This window comes from Lucilia sericata, unplaced genomic scaffold (assembly GCF_015586225.1).
Source record: "Lucilia sericata isolate MDLA Ls3-8-SP2 unplaced genomic scaffold, ASM1558622v1 Contig000342F_arrow, whole genome shotgun sequence".
Classification (NCBI taxonomy): Eukaryota; Metazoa; Arthropoda; class Insecta; order Diptera; family Calliphoridae; genus Lucilia; species Lucilia sericata.
Window position 1 is genome coordinate 208,073 of NW_023994362.1, and position 20,195 is coordinate 228,267.

Sequence of the window (20,195 nt, forward strand, 5' to 3'; positions counted from 1 at the left end):
ATATGTTTAGGGTGGAAGTGCCTGAGTAAATTTCGATACCATAAATCAACAGTGGTAAACACAATGACAAAGCAACACGACGTTTTATCGAAGATGGCAAATAGAATTAAATATTATATAACTTCCTTAAGGTCCAAGATATACGTGAAATAACAAAATTAATATGATAATCGAATGTTAGTTTGTCATCTAAAACAATACCAAGAGTTTTATGATGCGTTACAATTTCTAATATATCGTTATCAAGTACAATATTCAGAATGACAGGGTGTTTAGAAAATACCATAACTTTGCATTTTACATGAGAGTTAATCAATCAAAATGAAATGATTAATTGAGTCAAATGCCTTACAATAATCTAAATATCTAATAATATAAAAATATTAATACACTAACCCGATCCTTGTCTAAATTTTTTCTTATGGTTTTCGTAAAGTAATTATTGATATTAAGATAATTTAACATTTGCTCCCTTATAATAAACTCAAAAATTTTCGAACAGACTGACAAAATGCTAATAGGACGAAAGTCTGAACAATTTCTAGGCGTCTTTATTTTTGGAATCGGTACAATCCTACCAACTTTCCAAATCTTAGGAACTACAGATGTAGATAAAACTTTGTTTATAATAAATGTTAAATGTCCCAAAATAGGCATTATTATAAACTTTAGCAATTTAATATGTATTTGATCTGCACCTACCGCTTGAGATTTAATACTCAAAACAGCATTTAAAACATCATCTTCTGTAACATTAGTAAAACTACTAATCTTCCGAAAAAGGCAAATTGTCTAGACCATCATCAATAGTTCCCATTATACGAGAGAATTCATTAAATTCGTCTAGAGATATAGGAAACCGTTTATTTCCTGGTGATTTTATAACTCATATATTTCGAATTCTATGCCACAACTGTTTATGGTCACAAGTTGAGAAAAATCTTAAACAATGTTTCCTGCGAGCACCTCTAATAATGGTTTTAATCTATTCCTAGCTTTGCGATCAATTTCAAAATTTCTATAAGATCTATTTTCCCAATAGGCACGATACGTCAAATCTCTAACACGCTTTGTATTACAAATACAATCTTCATTCATCCAATGATCTACCTCACTTCTAACTATTCTGCGATTTGGTACATTGTCCTCGAACAAACGATGTAAATTTGAATTAAAACATTCAACACTTTCATCTACATTTAAACTAGCATAGACAGCAGAGAAATCCATAAATTGCAGTTCAGATACATAACGGTTATAGTTCAGGTGCTTATAATCTCTATAATAGAATTTATCTGTATTTTGATACTGTGAAATTTTATATGATATAAATATTATGCATGATACGAATTTAGAGCAGGAATTTGAAATTGATGCTTACTACTAACTAATTCAATGTTAGAAACTAAATAAAAATCTATAAGTGATGTAGAAAACTGCTGTGGAGAGAAATGTGTGGGTAAGGATTTATGAACCACATATAAGGACAATCGCTCACAAATTTCACGAACAATGGTACCATCAGTAAATAGATTTGTATTAAAATCACCTAATTGTGATGGGTCATACCTGTCAGAGAAGAAGTATTAGATATAACTATATGTTCAGAAGAGTTTATAAACGAAATTCAGGATTGGAGAGTTTCGGACGAGCACTCCTTTTCTGACTATCGGTACATAAGATTCAAAATACTAGGGCCGCCACCAATGCCGATAAAGTTTCGGAATAAGTCTAAAACTAATTGGACAATGTTCGGTCCATTACTAAAGAACCGTTTATGTCAGGATACTTTTATATGTCGAAATAAAGAGGACATAGACGCCAAAGTAGAAATGCTCACCAGTGCTTGGTTGAATCGTTCGAGGACAGCTGCCCTCTGCGAGAGCGGAGATCTGCCCAGGAGAAACCCTGGATAACCGGGGAGATCCGGAACCTTGGTAAGACTCTTCACAAACTATTTAACCGGGCACGGCGTAAAAAGACCGCAGTAGTAAACTTGGTGAAAATTGTTCGTAAAGCCAAGAAAATTGTTCGTAAAGCCAAACGAGACTCCTGGAAACTTTCCTGTGACCAGGTAGACGGCGTAAATGACGTATCGAAGATAAAAAATTCCTATCCAAAACTAATGTCCAACCGGAATCTATGGTCGATGACACGAGCAGGAGGCTGGAGGATATGGAGGAGACAATGAAACTCCTATTAGACTCTCATTTCCCACCCGGTATATCGAATAACATAGATGAACAGATATTGGGGGAATGGGAGGCTAACACGGAAATTGTAGTTGCATCTGATATGGTTAAAGGGGCAATCAAGAGCTTCGCTCCCTATAAAGCTGCAGGGCCGGGTGGCATTTTCCTGGCACTCTTACAGATGGAGGCGGGACTGGTTTCCGTACATCTGTCTCAGATATTCACTGCATGCTTGAAATTCACATATACCCCCATTAAATGGCAGGATGTAAGGGTAATATTTATACCTAAACCAGGAAACCTAGCTATGCGACACTCAAGTCTTATCGACCGATAAGTCTTACGTTCTTCCTACTTAAAACCTTGGAACGGATAGTCGATAGTATGGTTAAAAGCAGTACACCCGACAAAGACCTAAAATTTAAGCAGCTTTAAACGAAGTTGCTCACTACATAGGTGAATCCTTCGATAGCAAACTGTATACGGTATGTATTGACATCGAAGGCGCTTTCAATAACGTGCACACTTATACTCTTATCCAATCCATAGACCAGTTTTATGTTGACCGGGTGCTCCGGAACTGGACCAACCACATGCTAAGGAACAGATGGATAAGCTGCGAGATGTACGATATTACAAATAGGAAAAATGTATTTCGCGGTATACCACAGGGTGTCATTTTGTCACCTTTACTCTGGGTTACCACGATTAATAGCCTCCTAAGGGCCCTAACCGAGAAAGGACTTAGACCTGTCTGCTATGCAGACGATGTCGTAATACTTTTAAAGGGAAAGGATCCAAATTACTTGTGTAGAAGAGCTGAGGAGGCTCTGAATACGGACTTGAGCTGGGCTCAACCGAGAGGCCTCAATGTTAACCCGGCGAAGACAGAAATCTGTCTCTTCACAAGAAAAACAAAAATTTCTACGTATAGCGAACCTTGTTTCTTAACATATTCACTTCGCTTAACATATTCAGCGACAGGTAGAAGGCATTTAGGGCGATGTCAGGTGATAGAATTAAATCTAAGACCATATTGGATTGTAAGAAAGCTTTAACTGAATACTCTCCCAGAGGTAAGGTTTACATCATATGGGTATAAGGTTGCCAGATTCCGATTCGCAAACAGCTGGACATTGGGTTTTAAAAAGCTGGACAAAACAAATAAAGCTGGACATAAAAAATACTGAGAAAATGTTAATTTTGGTTTTGTGTAAATAATTTCACAGTGATACACCAAAAAAATGCAGGTGTTCTCATACACCAATTCCGTTTTGTTATAGTCCATAGAGTACGAATATATTATTAGTTTTCCCCGATCACTTCGTTAACTTAGTTTTTAAGAGCAAAAGATGTGAAAAAGCGGCATTTTATTAGGCTGCAATAACTTGGGCAATAATTCATTGTCAAATCATGTTAGCCAACACTGATTGTACATTTGTTATACAACTAAGTTATAATTTCCCTCTTCTATCATAACTGACAACATGTCTCAACACTTGAACAGCTGATGTTCACTGATTGGAAAATTCTTAGGAATTACGTCCAGGAAACTGAGTTTCTGAACAGTGAAAAATAATAACTCAGTAAATAAATTTTTTTTTTCATGAAAAGGAGCGCACAACAGGCCCGATAGTGGCCTAGGTGTATTTCTTCGAATGTGATGTAGTATACATCCTCATATCAACCTAAGCTAACCTAATAATATTTTTCTAATAAATTCTTATTTCACAGCCCCATCATCAATAAAATTTTAAGAAGATTTCAATACCAATAAATGATTATATCCGATCCTCACTAAATTTGATAGAGAGATTTTGGCTCGCATAAAATTATTTGTGTCGAATTTTGTCACTATATTCATATTTTTGAGCCAGTAATGAGCGTTAAAGTCATTTTCAGAAGGGGACCTTATATGGGGGGTAGGGTCATTAATGGTCCGATCCTAAAAAAACATTGGTATAGAGGTTTTGGCTCATAAAAAACTTATTTATACTGAATTTCATCGCTATACTGCATTTTTTAGGCCAGTAATGAGTGTTAAAGTCATTTTCTGGGGGGTAGGGTCATTTATGAGCCGATCCTAAAACAAAATTGGCTGAGAGGTTTTGGTTCGTAAGAAACTTACTTATACCGAATTTCGTCGCTATACTCGAATTTTTAGGCCAGTAATGAGTGTTTAAGTCATTTTCTGAAGGGGACCTTATATGGGGGGTAGGGTCAATTATGGACCGATCCTCAAATAATTTGGTAGAAAGATATTGGGTCATATGAAACTTATTTATGCCGAATTTCATCGCTATACTAGTACTTTTAAAGTAATTATGCCCGTTAAACCTGTTTTTTGGAGGTCCACTTGTATGGAGATTATCCAAAAAAGTGGACCGATACTGCCCATTTTCAATACCAAACAAATCTTAGCAAATAGAGAATATTTGTGCAAAATTTCTAGCTCCTCCTGTGTGGTCCCTATCGTGATTTCAACAGACAGACGGACGGACATGGCTAGATCGTCTTAAAATTTAATAAGGACCCAGAATATATATACCCTTATGGGTCTATGACCTATATTTTGATGTGACGGAATGACAAAATCAATATACCCCCCATCTTTTTTGATGGTGGGTATAATAAATAATAAAAATAAATAAGTTAATATATTTTTGTTTTTAAAAATAAATCACCCAGAAAACAGTTATAAAATTATTTTTTGTTTGACTTTTACTACTTTTTGTTGTTTTTAATGATTACAGTGATACACAAACAATTTCGATTGTGGTCACTGTTGCAATTCTTTCTGTAGTTAATTTTTAAAAAATTTTAGAAAGAATCGAAATTTTTAATCGTTCATATCTACAAAACTAATTGTCCTAATTTTTGCTATGACTTTTACTACTTTTTGTTGTTTTTAATGATTACAATGAAACACAAACAATTTCGATTGTGGTCACTGTTGCAATTCTTTTTCTTTTCTTTCTGTAGTTAATTTTTAACAAATTTTAGAAAGAATTTTTAATTTGAACCCATAAAATCGAAAATTTTTAATCGTTCATATCTACAAAACTATTATACCCTACACCACCATAGTGGGGAGGGTATTATACGTTTGTGCTGATGTTTGTAACACACAAAAATATTGTCACTTTGTGAGTCCGTCTGTCCGGCTGGCTGGCAATTTTCAAGGTATGTTGATGAAATTTGGACCATATGTGTTTTTCGGTCCAACGACAAAAAGGGTTGAAATCGGTCCATTATTTCACCTAGTCCCCATACAACCCTACCCCCCGGAAAGGGCTTTTGAGCTCATATTTATGTTAAATAATGTTGTATCTCTACAAAAATCGACAAAACTTAGTTCTATATTCGTCTTAATAATACTACCAATTTTCATAATAATCGGACTTTATTTGACCCTAGCCCCATACAAAGTCCCCTTCAGAAAATGACATGAAGGTCAATAATTCCCTAAAAAACACTAGTATCATTCATCTATAAATTGCTTAAATATATCGGAGCAATTACTTGAATGTCCAAAATTAACTTATAAACACAAATATCGCGATAAAATTCAGCACAATAAAATATTATGTACATATAAATATATTCATACAATTTTATCAGGCTTGGTTCATATTTGCCCCTAGCCCCCATATAAATGCTCTTTCAGAAAATTAGTTTTTCATCCATAAATTGCTTAAATGTATCGGAACAAGGTAATAGAAGATAAATGCTTTATTATGAAAAATAAATGACATTTAATATTCATAACTGGTGTAGGGTATCATATGGTCGGTCACGCCCGACTATACTTTCTTACTTGTTTTTAGTATTTAATTTATATTGAAGGAGCCACGTCCAGTATTTCTAGTCGACTTATTCTTAAACCAAATGTTCATATTGATGCTAAAGCTACTTGTGCAACAGTTCAGGTCTCATTCCTGTTGTAGTTCACATAGGCGTCAAGTTGTTCTCGCAAAATTTGATGATTCTATCTGTAATAGTTTCCCAGATATACGCTCCCTATTGCTAATCCTCCAATTTATTACATTAATGTTCACATGGATGTCAAAGTTGTTCTTGCAAAATTTGAGGATTCTAGCTCTAATAGTTTCTCAGATATACGAACTTTTGTTCTTATTTCACAAGGGGGTATCTCGACCCCTTATTGCTAGTCCGCCGATTTTTGTCTAAAATATTCAAATTACAGTCAAACTCGGTTATAACGAACTCCGTGGGACCAGAGAAAATAGTTCGTTATAGACAAAGTTCGTAATAAACAACTCAATTTTTTCGTCATTTATTAAAAACAAAAAATACTTCATTTATTAAAAACCAAAAATACTTCAATAGAAAATTTGAATACAATATGTAGTATTAAATACCAAAATAAAACTAAATAACAAAAATAAATATAACTTAAAAAACTATAATTAATAATAAACATTTATGTGTTTTTAAAAAAGTCTGTGATTTTGCGTTGTATTGCAGCACTGATAATATCTGCTGATATATATAGTTTTCTAAGGCATATAAATGGTCATTTGCCTCCTCTGCATAAGGCTTTGATTGAACATATCTTTTTATTTTTTGCAAAAAAATATGCACATTTTCAATTTTAGGTATTTCATTCTCTATTTCCACCTCATCTTCTTCTTCACTCAAATTATTATTAAATGGAGGATTTACAATTTCCACAATTTCACTATCAGATAAGGGCGCCGACGTTAAAATATTTTCATCTATGTTTATATATTCTTCCAAAGACACATTCCACACTTGTTTGTTCCCACAGTGTTGATAATGGCATTTCATTCACATTGTCATTCAAAATCAAAAACTCTTGCTCAAAACCACAATGACGAAAACAATTGCCAATTGTACTTTGGCTCACATTAGTCCAAGCCATTTTTAACATAAACAACGCTTCTAAAACATTGACATCTAATTTTTGTTTCATTTCAATTGCGGCAAGATATTTGGTTAAAATAATTTTCCTGTAGTGATGCTTCAGATTTTTAATAATTCCTTGGTCGCACGGCTGCAACACACTTGTAGTATTCGGCGACAAAAATATGAGTTCAATATTTTCTAAGTTTACAGATGGATGTGCGGTACAATTATCAAGAATTAAAGCAATTTTTTTATTTCTGTTTTGAAAATACTGATCCATATTCTTCAACCACATCAAAAATAATTCTGATGTCATCCAAGCATTTTTGTTTGCTTCATATTGCAAAGGAAGCTCATAAACGTTTTTAAAACATCGTGGCTTTTTAAATTTTCCGATCACAAATAATGGAAGTTTGTCGGAGCCATCTGCATTACATCCAACTAAAACGGTTAGCCTTTCCTTTGAGGTTTTTGAACCAAAACATTTGTCTCCTTTAAATGCCAATGTTTTGTCGGGCAAACATCTATAAAATAAGCCAAATTCATCACAATTATAAATGTCACTTGTTGCGTATTTTCTCAAAAGGGAAGGTAGTGTATTGGTTGTCCAATTTACTGTCATTTGTGGTTGTACACTTGTAGACTCCCCACAAATTTTTTTGAAAACAATTTCATTTCTAGCTTTGAAGCGGTCCAACCAGCCATTTTTTGCCTTAAAATAGATATTAAGGTCTTTAGCCAATTTGTTGGCTTTCTCCATCATTAAGCCTCCAGAAACAGGTGTGTTTTCGGCACGAAGCTGCTGAAACCATATCAACAGAGCCCTTTCCACCGCTCCATACTTTGAAGCACGCATTTTTTGGTTGAAGACTTTTGATTTTTTTTATAAAAACTTTCAATTTTTGTTCTGTTTTTTAAAATTGTAGATAATGTTGACTTTGGTATATTATATTCTTGGCAAATAGCTGACTTTGATTTCTGTTTATCATCTATTTCATAGAATATTTTAAGCACAGACAGCGGTTTTTTCTTATTATTAGACATTTTGAAATCATTTTGCAACTGACGTTTTAATTATTTTTTATTTACATATCAGCTGATTGAAGATGTTGAGTTAAAATTGAATGTTACCATATTGCATAAAAGTAAACACTATTGCCACACTTCAAACTTATTTTTGATGGTTCGTTATAAAAAAAGTAAAATGTTTTAAATTTAATTATTTGGGACCATTTAAAGTAGTTCGTTTTAACCGAGAATTCGTTATAAGCGAGTTCGTAATAAAAGATGTTTTTTATATGAAAATATTTATCAAAACGTCGGGACTTGAAAATATGTACGTAATAACCGAAAATTCGTTATAACCGAGTTCGTTATAAACGAGTTTGACTGTATTACTAAAGTGGCTCTCATAAAATTTGAGCATTCTACCTTATACATACATTTATTCTCAGAAATACTAATCCAATATTCTCTGTATATAGGAAGTGCCACGCCCACTATACCCAGTCTGCCCATTTTGCCCACAATTGTTCATACCTATGTCAAAATTGTCCATTCAAAACTTGAGGACTCTAGCTGTAGCAGTTTCTGAAATAGACTACTTTTAATACTTACTTTGTTTGTGGGCGTGGAACTTTGCCTACTTGAAATATCAAAATAAAAGTATAGTTCCTTCCAGACATACACAAAGACACTGTGAAAATTTCAAGAAAATCGGTATAGCAGTTTAGTCGTCTATAAACTTCAAACAAATAAATAAACACACATTCATTTTTATATATGTACTAGCTATACCCAGTGTGCTTCGCTACCCTCATCGTAATGAAATAAAAAAATATTATTGTAAATTTTCAGTAAGTCCAATATACATGTATGTATATCTGCAATATCAAATGTCCCACAGTGGTATAGGAAAAAAAAAGAGGGAAATAATTCGGTAACTTCTAAACGGTTAATCCGATTTTGATGAAATTTGGTATGCACAAAGAGGAGGTGTTGTCGAGTTTAGGTTTTGAATTTGGACCTTATAGGCCAACCAGGGGCCCGGCGGGGGGTCCTCAAATTAGGACACCTCGGCTATGTTAAATTTTTAAAACGATCCTATTTCTTCATTTGAGTTCCGATTTAAAAAAAATTTCGTATATAGAATCTCCTCATCGAGCACTATAAAAAATGTCGCAGTAAATTATCTCTTATAGTTTAGGAGATATTCGCATTTGAAAATTAAAATTTTAAAATTTTTACCGTCCTTACTTTAGTTTTTTGATAATAGCGGGTCCAAATATTCCCGATTTCCCATTTTTTTTATTCGCTTAACAACAAGTTTATATATCAAGCAGTGAAAGAATTATGTAAAAATCATGACTGAGTCCAAAGTTATATTATTTTAATTTAAAAAATTAAAAAAAGGCGATTTTTTGCCATTTTTTTTGGGAAAAAAGTATCTTTTTCTTTTTAAGTTATCTAAAAAGTTTCTAAGAAGATGTATATAGAATTTATACTTTTGGAAAGCTGACTTTACATAAAATACGATAAATGAAACAAAACCTAAAAATTTTTGATACCGAGGGGACCAGGTCCATCCAAAAAAACCCTATTTTTTATGGAAAATTCAATTTTGAGCAAAAATTCTCAAATCGAATAATCGATATCAAATTATAGTGACCTGTTTTATATGACCCAATATGTTCTTAATCATTTTGTAACGGGTTTCGATAACCCCGCCCCTGGTATGGATATAATAGGCAAAAAACCAAAAAATCCCATTTTTGGGATTTTTTAAAACTTTTTTGGGAATTCCGGGATTTCTAATAAGTGACAAATTAATTAGGGGAAACTCAACATCTTTAGAGAATTTCATCAAAATCGGATTAACCGTTTAGAAGTTACCGAATTATTTCCCTCTTTGTTTTTCCTATACCACTGTGTGTCCCCATTTATAGATTTTCATACAGGTTCCTAGGTTCAATATTTCATAGATTTTCAATCCATAATGATTGATTATAGTTTCAATATTACAGGAAACTCAAAAAATATCAGTTGGAGAATGAAAATATAGAGAATATACAGAAAATTAAACGTCCGAGTATCCAAAAAATACTAAATTTGTATTTTTATTACTTTTTCGTAAGGTTATGAAGGAGTCAAAAAAAATGTTTGTATGTTCATTGGCATAAAAGATACATGGGGTGCAAAAAAGTACCAAAATACAGTTTTTACCCGTTTATTCCCCGTTTATTCTAGTTTAGGAGATATGATGTTACCGAATTTACCCGTTTTTACCCTTTTTTACCCCCTAAACATTCGAATTTCCAAAAATCCCGTCTTAGTGCATCTTTTTGGTGGAAGGCCAATCTCCTGTCCAAATTTCAGCTCTTTAGCTTCAACCGTTTAGGCTGGCGATGATGAATCAGTGAGTCAGTAACGTTAGAATTTTATATACTTATATAGATATAGAAGATATAGATAGGGTACGAAACTGTGTATTGAAAAATTAATTTCTTTAATAAAATTCTATTTTTACTAAAATTTATTTTAAAAATTTTTACATGTAATAATGCGATATGATTTTGGTTAATAAAAAATATAAAAATTGTAAAAAACATATTAAGTTTTACGTAACCTGCATTTAAGTTCATGTACAGCATTCTGTGCCACTCGATATAAAATATATGGATACATATGTATGTATATTTGTATAACTATTTCAAAAGCAAAACAAGTAGGAAAGTATAGTCGGGCATGGCCGACCATATAATACCCTACACCATGAGTATATTTTAAAAATTTTTATTTTTCATAACGAAACTTTTATGTTGAATTTTACCTTAATTGCAAAGTATGTAAGCAATTTTTTGATAAAAAACAAATTTTCTAAATGAGGCTTCATATAGGAGTATAGGTCAAACATGGGCCGATCCTCATTAAATTTGGGAAAAGGATATATTTCTAAATAACAGTTAGTTTTGTTGAGTTTCATTGCGATACAAATGGTTACAAGTCAATTTTAGACGTTTAAGACATTTTTTGAAGAGGGGTTTGTATGGGGGCTAGGGTCAAATAAGGGCCGATCACTACGAAAATCTGCAGTGTCATTTATACTTTTATAAAACTTATTTGTGCCAATTTTTAGAGAGATAGTAGTATATTTCACGTAATTATGGCATAAAAAGTCCAAATCGGGAGGTACGGTTGTATGGGGGCTAGGTGAAATAATGGACCGATTTCAACCATTTTCAATAGGCTTCGTCCCTGTGCCAACGAACATGCTTGGTCCAAATTTCATCAAATTATCTTGAAAATTGCGGCATGTACCTTGCGCACAAAGTTTACATGGACTGCCAGCCAGCCAGCCGGACACACGGACGGGCATGTCTTAATCGACTCAAAAAATGATTCCGAATCGATCGGTATACTTTAAGGTGGGTGTAGGGTATAAATAACAAATGTAACCGCTTATGGCCTATAGGCTAGGTTATTGAATATTATTAAATCAAATAAATAAAAATAAATGAAATCATAAACAATTTCACTTACCAATAATCGCTTCAATGGTAATATAGTTAGCATCAATTTCTCTAGCAAACTCTCGTATAGCCTGGTTTGGATCTTCATACGTATGTGGATCTACATAGCTTCGACTATTTCCAAACAACGGAGTTGTCACTATAAAATGTACAAATATTAAGTTAATTACATTCCAAATAAGTTTACTAATGTTGTAATATGTATTTGTAAAAATAATTATAAAGTAACGCCTACAACTTTTTAAACTAGGTTAATGATTAATATTTTTGAGAATAGCACCAGTAAACTAACATTTACAAAACATAGTTAAAGTTTTAGTAATAATTAAAACAATAATCTTATTAACAACATCTTTACATTTTTGTCATAAATAAAAAGTAAATCAACACCCAAGCAACAAAAACCCTGGAATATTTATTTATTTTTTTTTTTAATAATACTATAAATTAATATGAAATATTACAATTTGCAAGGATTTAAGCATACAAACGTATCGACTTTATCAAAGCGGAAACGTACTTAAATGAAATATTCTTAAAATCCGTAGACAAAATTTCGAAATCTGGCTGATAAATTGTTGAAACAGTGTTTTAAAATATATATTATTTATCTTGCAATTAGAAATATTTGTTATTCAGCAATTTTAACATTTTGCAAAACCCTTAACTACATTTCACATATTTTAGTCTACCATCGTTTACGTTTTTACATTAAAAACTTACGTATTAAATAACAAAATATACAAAAAAGCAATATTACATATAAATTTTGCATGATTTTTAACAAATGAAAAAAAATGGATCTTACACAAGTTTTATTTTCTTTTAACACTTTTCTAATTTACTACTTTGTAATTAAAAAAGTGTTGGGGGTCACTGTTAACTGTATGTTAACAAGTAAGAGAGTGTTTTTGAGGTGGCAATCAAATGTCAATTAATAATCAGGTATGTATGTATGTAATGTATGTATGTATGTATGTATGTATGATGTATGTATGTATGTATGTATGTATGTATGTATTGTATGTATGTTATGTATGTAGTATGTATGTATGTATGTATGTATGTATGTATGTATGTATGTATGTATGTGTATGTATGTATGTATGTATGTATGTAGTATGTATGTATGTATGTATGTATGTATGTATGTATGTATGTATGTATGTATGTATGTATGTATGTATGTATGTATGTATGTATGTATGTATGTATGTATGTATGTATGTATGTATGTATGTATGTATGTATGTATGTATGTATGTATGTATGTATGTATGTATGTATGTATGTATGTATGTATGTATGTATGTATGTATGTATGTATGTATGTATGTATGTATGTATGTATGTATGTATGTATGTATGTATGTATGTATGTATGTATGTATGTATGTATGTATGTATGTATGTATGTATGTATGTATGTATGTATGTATGTATGTATGTATGTATGTATGTATGTATGTATGTATGTATGTATGTATGTATGTATGTATGTATGTATGTATGTATGTATGTATGTATGTATGTATGTATGTATGTATGTATGTATGTATGTAGTATGTATGTATGTATGTATGTATGTATGTATGTATGTATGTATGTATGTATGTATGTATGTATGTATGTATGTATGTATGTATGTATGTATGTATGTATGTATGTATGTATGTATGTATGTATGTATGTATGTATGTATGTATGTATGTATGTATGTATGTATGTATGTATGTATGTATGTATGTATGTATGTATGTATGTATGTATGTATGTATGTATGTATGTATGTATGTATGCATGTATGTATGTCTGTATGTATGTATGATGTATGTATGTATGTATGTATGTATGTATGTATGTATGTATGTATGTATGTATGTATGTATGTATGTATGTATGTATGTATGTATGTATGTATGTATGTATGTATGTATGTATGTATGTATGTATGTATGTATGTATGTATGTATGTATGTATGTATGTATGTATGTATGTATGTATGTATGTATGTATGTATGTATGTAGTATGTATGTATGTATGTATGTATGTACATTTTGAAATTTCAAGTGGGTGCCACCCCTACTTACTAAATAACTATTAAAAGTCGTATATCTTGGAAACTGGTACAATTACAATCCTCAAATTTAGCACGGACAACTTTGACAACCATAAGAATATTTTTGGACAAAATGGGCGGAATGACTATAGTGGGCGTGGCACCTTCCATATTAAGAAAATATTAAATCAGTATATCCCAGAAAATATAACAGTTAGAATCCTCAAATTTTGTAGGAGCCACATAAGTCTCAATATGATTATCCTAAATAATCATATTGAGACTTATGTGGCTCCGACAAAATGAGAGGGGGGACTAGCAGCAGGGGGCGTGGTACCTCCCATATTAATTAAATACAAAAATTCGTTTATCTTGGAAACTATTAGAGTTAAAAGCTTCAAATTTTGCATACATGTAAAAATTTTGGGTAATAAATTGGCGGACTACCAATGGGGGGAGCGGCACCCCCCATATGAATTAAATACAAAAAAATCTTTTATCTAAGAAACTAATAGAACTAGACTCCTAAAATTTTGCACGAAGGACTTACATATTCATCTGAATATTTTGGGGAAAAAAGCGGACTTTCATCAGGGGGTGGCTTGGAACCCCCATACGAATTATATAGAAAAAAGTTTATATCTGAGATACTTTAGAAGCTAGAATCTTCAAATTTCACTTGAAGAACTTTGACATTCATGTGAGCATTTAGAGAAAAATGGGCGGACTTTCAATGGGGGGATTGGACCCTCCCATATAAATTAAATACAATACAATATTACATATTCACATTTTTCATAGCTAACATTAAAATCCTTATTAGTGTTTGGAAAAATTGGCGAACTTGCAATAATTTGCGTGGCATCTCCCATGTGCAAGTGGGTTTTTTATTTATATTGCTTTTGGGGTAGCAAAGCACACTGGGTATAGCTAGTTTAATATGAAAATGAATGAAAACTTAAATTTAAAACAAAAAAAAAATGTATTTTGAAGTGTCCATAATTTATACTACTGAATAAATCAAAATTTTAGATATGCCGATTTTTAAAAGGTTGGTATTATAATTAACATAATTATATAGCTATAAAGCGATATTTTCGTGTCCGGTTGTATAGATTGATTTATTACATTAAATAAAACCATAGAATAATTTGAAAAAAAATTTAATTTTCCGAAAAATCTTAAAATGTTTTAATAATTTTGAACTAACACATTGATAACTGATACATCATTGAAAATGCCTTTCAAAGACCTTTCATTTGATATCAAAATTTAATATTATTTTGTTGCATAAAATATGTAAAAATGGAAAACTCTTCAAAAAAGGACTTACAATCAAAAAAGGTACGGTTATATCATTTGTCATGTCATATAGTTCCTGCTCTTTCAAAGTGTCATTTCACTTAAATTCTCTATAAATATAGAGAATTCTATAAATATAATACCATTATTTTTTCCATAATTTACTCGTCGCTATTCGTAATTTAAAATTAAGCTATATAGAAACGTGTGACTAAAATAGAGCCATTTAATAATAATGTCAAAATTTGACAATTTGAAATCGATCCAAATAGCCAGGCTTCTTTTTATAATTCTAAAACAATATTATGCACAAATTATAATTTTGAGTTCAAAAAGGGGCATTACAGTCGAGGATGCAGAATAACGATAAAGGCACTCCATGACCAAGGTAAGAGCTATAGAAAAATTGTTGAAATAATTGGCTGTTCCAAGAAAATAGTAGAAAATGCTGTAAAATATAAGAAAATAGTGAGGAAAATAAAAAATGGCACTTTTTTTGGAGCAAAAAATATTGATTTATACAGAAGATGACTCTTTTGTATGCTTCATGTACCCTTAAAAGGGAATATAACCTAGATGTTGCAAGCTGAACAATAAGATCTTTCATGTATAAAAATAATTTAAAGTATAAAATTTTAATACTACTGCTTTTTAATATTTTTCCTTACTGTTATTTGCATTAGGTTTGGGAAACTCTTAAAAAAATTAGTAAGTTGTAATTGAATTTTATTTTGTATTATTTACAACAATTTATACTTTATGTTAAGTTTATATACTTAGGTGTTATGGCTTAGTAGTACGTAAGATTGGCCTAATAGACTTTGTATTACTTCTGAATAAATAACTAAATATATATGTAAATAAAAATAAATAAAATTAGTAGAAAAGACTTATATGGTATTTAAAAAATCCTGAAGATAAAAATCTAATTTCCCATAGAACATTTGAAATTTCCCCAAGAATCAAAATATTTTGTGGTCAGATGTAAAAAAGTCATAGACCTTCCAACACTGAATTTTGTCCCCAATATACAATGGAATTCATTGAACATGGTGGCGGATACGTAATGGTATGGGGTTGTTTTTCCTACTTAAGAAGATTGTTTCTATTTCGGATTAAGAAAAAATTGGAAGAAATATCCCAAAATTATCCTTAATAATGCTATGCTGAATGAGAAATAGCACTTTTTAAGGAGATTCACACTTTTATGTCCCCAAAAGCGCATTTTTTTTCATGACTACAAATTTTTCGCTTCAAAAAAGAATTTTATTTCTTATTTTTAATCGCTATTTTCGGGTTCAAACTTAAAGTGATTTCCACAAATGTTCACAAAAACATTCAATTAAAATATTTTTAGAATAAACAATTTTTCCAGCAACATAAAAATTTCATTCTTTATATTTGAAATTATTACGTCATGAAAAATTAAAGGTTTGAAATTAAAAGCGATTTTCGTAGAAAAGGAGCTAAAAATGTAATAAATTTTTTGTGATCACTTTTGTAACCCTATAGAAATATGGATATTCTCTAATTTCTGAATGGATATTTGAGCAATTATTAGGACTAACTTTTGCTTTAATTAAAAAATTGGCGGAATCGAACCGAAATGCTTCGAATAAGCAAAAATATACCAAAATAATGAGATTTCCAGTACCCCATAATCTTAAATAGCTTTAGGTGATGATAAATGAAGAATGGACTGAATTTGACAAATCTTTTCAGAAAATCTGGTAACTCTATGCCTAGATAGTTGAAATTTTTTGTACGGCTCTTTTTGTGGAAAAAAATAATTATTACTTTTATTAAAAAGTGTTTTTTTACTTAAATTAATTAAATTTGGAATACATTATCTCCTGTTTCAATTAATATATTAAAATTCTTTTGGATAAATTATTTGCCGAAAAATTATAAAAACGTGCTATTTGCCTTTGCAATTTTTGGGTGCTGCATTCCGCCATTTTTGTTCCTGAACTTTTTTAAATTTGTACATATTTATTTTTTAATAAATACCACTGCAGTCTATTGGAGCTTTATGTTTTGTGGTTAAGTGGAGTGTGTCTTGTTGCTGGCAGAGGTTTGCTCCTACTATCTTCTTGCAGTTGAACCTTTGTCATTGATTTTTGCTGTTTTACTTGCTGCCATTTTTGAGCATTTAATTACGAATTATATGGTATTAAGTGATTTTCAGAAGTATGGCTTATATGGGAGCTAAGACAACCTATGGACCGATCCGGAAAAAAATTCCGTAGAATGATTTATATATACAAAATACACATTTATGTCGAATTTTATCTCGATAACTTTGATTGTCAATGTGCATTTGAGTAATTTTCGGAAATGGTCCTTATATGGGAGTTGTGACCAATTATCGACCGATAAAGAAACAATTTCGTATAATGATTTATATGCCAAAAAAATTCAAGTCGAATTTTACTACAATAGTTTTTTTTAATTAATAATAGATTTATATGTGCGTTTAGGTGATTTTCGGAAGTGGACTTTATATGTATGTATATTAGCTATGACCTTACACAAAACATATTTGTGTCGAATTTTATCAAGATATCTTTATTTGATAATGAAATATGTGCGTTAAAGTGATTTTTTTTGAAGTGGACCTTATATAGGAGCTATTACCATATATGGACCAATCCGGAAAAAATTTGGTAGAATGATTTATATGCTCACAAAACATATTCAAGTCGTACTTTATCCCGATAGCTTTTTATACCCTCCACCACCATCAGTGGTGATAGAGAGTATATATAACTTTGACATTCCGTTTGTAACACCGAGAAATATTAATTTGAGACCCAACAAAGTATATATGTATATTCTTGGTCCTTATGAAATTCTGAGTCGATTTAGATATGTCCGTCTATATAAAACACGCTCACGTTAAAACGAAGCAACGAAACTTCATGAAATTCACCCAAAATATTCATTGATATCCTAAGCAGTTTGGTATTGAAAATCAGCAAGATCGGTGAAATAGGTTCAGAGTTATGAGTAAAAATTTGAGACAACCTCAAAAAAAAATTGTACTTTTTCACATATTTATTTGTATTTTTTACAAAAACTACTGCAAATAAATTGATGAATTTTGTCAGAGATATAACTCTTGCAAGGATCAAATCACTTAAACATACATAACTCATTACTAAATTAAAATATCCATATAACGTTTGGTACAAGTATTGCCCTCACATATAGAAATATTACTATGAAATTTTTTTCCGATCGGGCCATAATTGGTCATAGCTCCCGTACAAGGTCCCCTTCCGAAAATCACTTATACGCACATAACTCATTACTAAATTATGATATGCATATAAAGTTTGGTACAAGTATTGCTCACATATACAGAAATATTACTATGAATGTTTTTTCCGATCGGTCCATAATTGGTCATAGCTCCCATATAAGATTACCTTCAGAAAAACTTTTAAACGCACATAACTCATTATCAAATAACGATATTCAACAAATTTTTCACGATCGGTCCACAATTGGTCATAGCTCCCATACAAGGTCTCCTTCTCAAAATCACTTAAACACATATTTCCCATTACTAAATAAAGGTATCCATACAAAATGTAGCACAAACATTGCTTTTATATACAGAAATGATACTGTAAAATTTGTTTACGATCGGTCCGTTATAGGTCGTAGCTCCCATACAAGGTCTCGATAATCACTTAAACGCATAAAACTCTTTACGAAATAAAGATATCCATAGAAAATTGGCACAAATATTGCTTTTATATACAGAAATCTTATTATAATTTTTTTTTACGGTCGATCCATAATTGGTCATAGCTTGCATTTAAGGTCTCCTTTCGAGAATAACTTAAACACATATTACTAATTACCAAATAATGATATCCATAAAAAATTTGGCACAAATATTTATTTTTGAATTTTGTTTGCTCCTACTGTCTTCCTGCTGGTGATTCTACATATATAAAGTTGCTGTTTGCTACTACACATTGTGTCACTTGCTGCCATATTTGTTGTTAGTGGTGTTCTGCTTATGGTGTTAGTGAGGATTTGCTGCTGCTGTCATCCTACAGGAATTGTTAAAATACTTGCCACTGGAATTCGTTGTGTACTATTGCTGTTGTTAAGTAAAGCTGTTCTTGTTGTTGCTGCTATCCTCCTACTGGTGCATTAGTAATTAAGATACGTTCCACTGAATATTGAAGTTTTGCTTACTGGTTGTGAATTATCAACGTGCTCCTGTCTGCTGTTAATGTATTTTACGGGCTATTTAGTGCACATTTGAATTTGTTTGCTACCAACCTTTTTTAAGATGCCGTTGTCTGCTAAAACTTACAAATGTGATGTTTGTCTGGAAGATATTGCCAAGAATCGAGCCAGTGTCCTATGCATTGTTCATTGCGGATACATGTTAGCTGTACAGTTCTTCAAGAAAAAGCACTCACTTTATTAAAAGACAGTAAGTCTTTATCTTTTACTTGTTCCAAATGTGACAAAAACCCAAATTCTGGTATGGATAAAATATGCGAAGTGGTTTGTGCCATTAGCTCTAAACTTGATATATTTATTGATAAAGAGGGCAATGATCAAAGATCTATACAACAATCTCTAATGGATACTGTCGCCGGCTTTCGAACAGAAATGACAACTTGCTTTAAGGATATGAAGGCTGAAATACTTTATTGCAATAAACTTATTGGTTTTATTGACACGTCGACTACTAAAAGAATTAATACTTTAGAGGATGAAAATAATGTCTTATACAAGAGACTCAATCGTGCTGACGTCATTATTATTGGTTTGCCAGCAGGTCTGGGTGACCTAGTGGATCCTATCATTAAAATAGGATCTGTCTATAATATCCCTATCTCTCGCGTCGACATTAATCATGCGTTTTACTTTAAGAATCAAAAAGCTATTTTAGTAAAATTCAGAAATGTATTTTTGCGTGACCAGTTAATGGCGGAGTATTTCAAAACCGGAACCTTAAGAGTCTGTGATGTCATCGGAGGTGAAATTGAATCACGTATATATTTAAATGATCACCACTCCCCAGCTGCTGGCCGGTTAAATATTGTATGTAAGAAGCTTCTCCGTAAGGGCATAATTATTAAATTTAAGATGCTTAATGGTGATAAGTTACGTGCTAAGTTGACCATGGGTGATGGAAAGAACGTGGTTTGCGACTCCGTTGAATGTGCTGCAATACTTAATGAATAAA

The 20,195-nt window shown here is 31.6% G+C and overlaps 1 protein-coding gene across 1 annotated transcript in view; it reads right to left on the bottom strand.

The window, feature by feature from the left end:
- LOC119603820 (ephrin type-B receptor 1-B) overlaps nucleotides 1–20,195 on the bottom strand; it is a 208,674-nt gene that overhangs the window by 95,529 nt on the left and 92,950 nt on the right. The window contains exon 8 of the mRNA XM_037956018.1: nucleotides 11,622–11,750. Within this exon, the coding sequence (XP_037811946.1) occupies nucleotides 11,622–11,750 (129 nt within the window). The remainder of the gene's footprint in view (nucleotides 1–11,621; nucleotides 11,751–20,195) is intronic.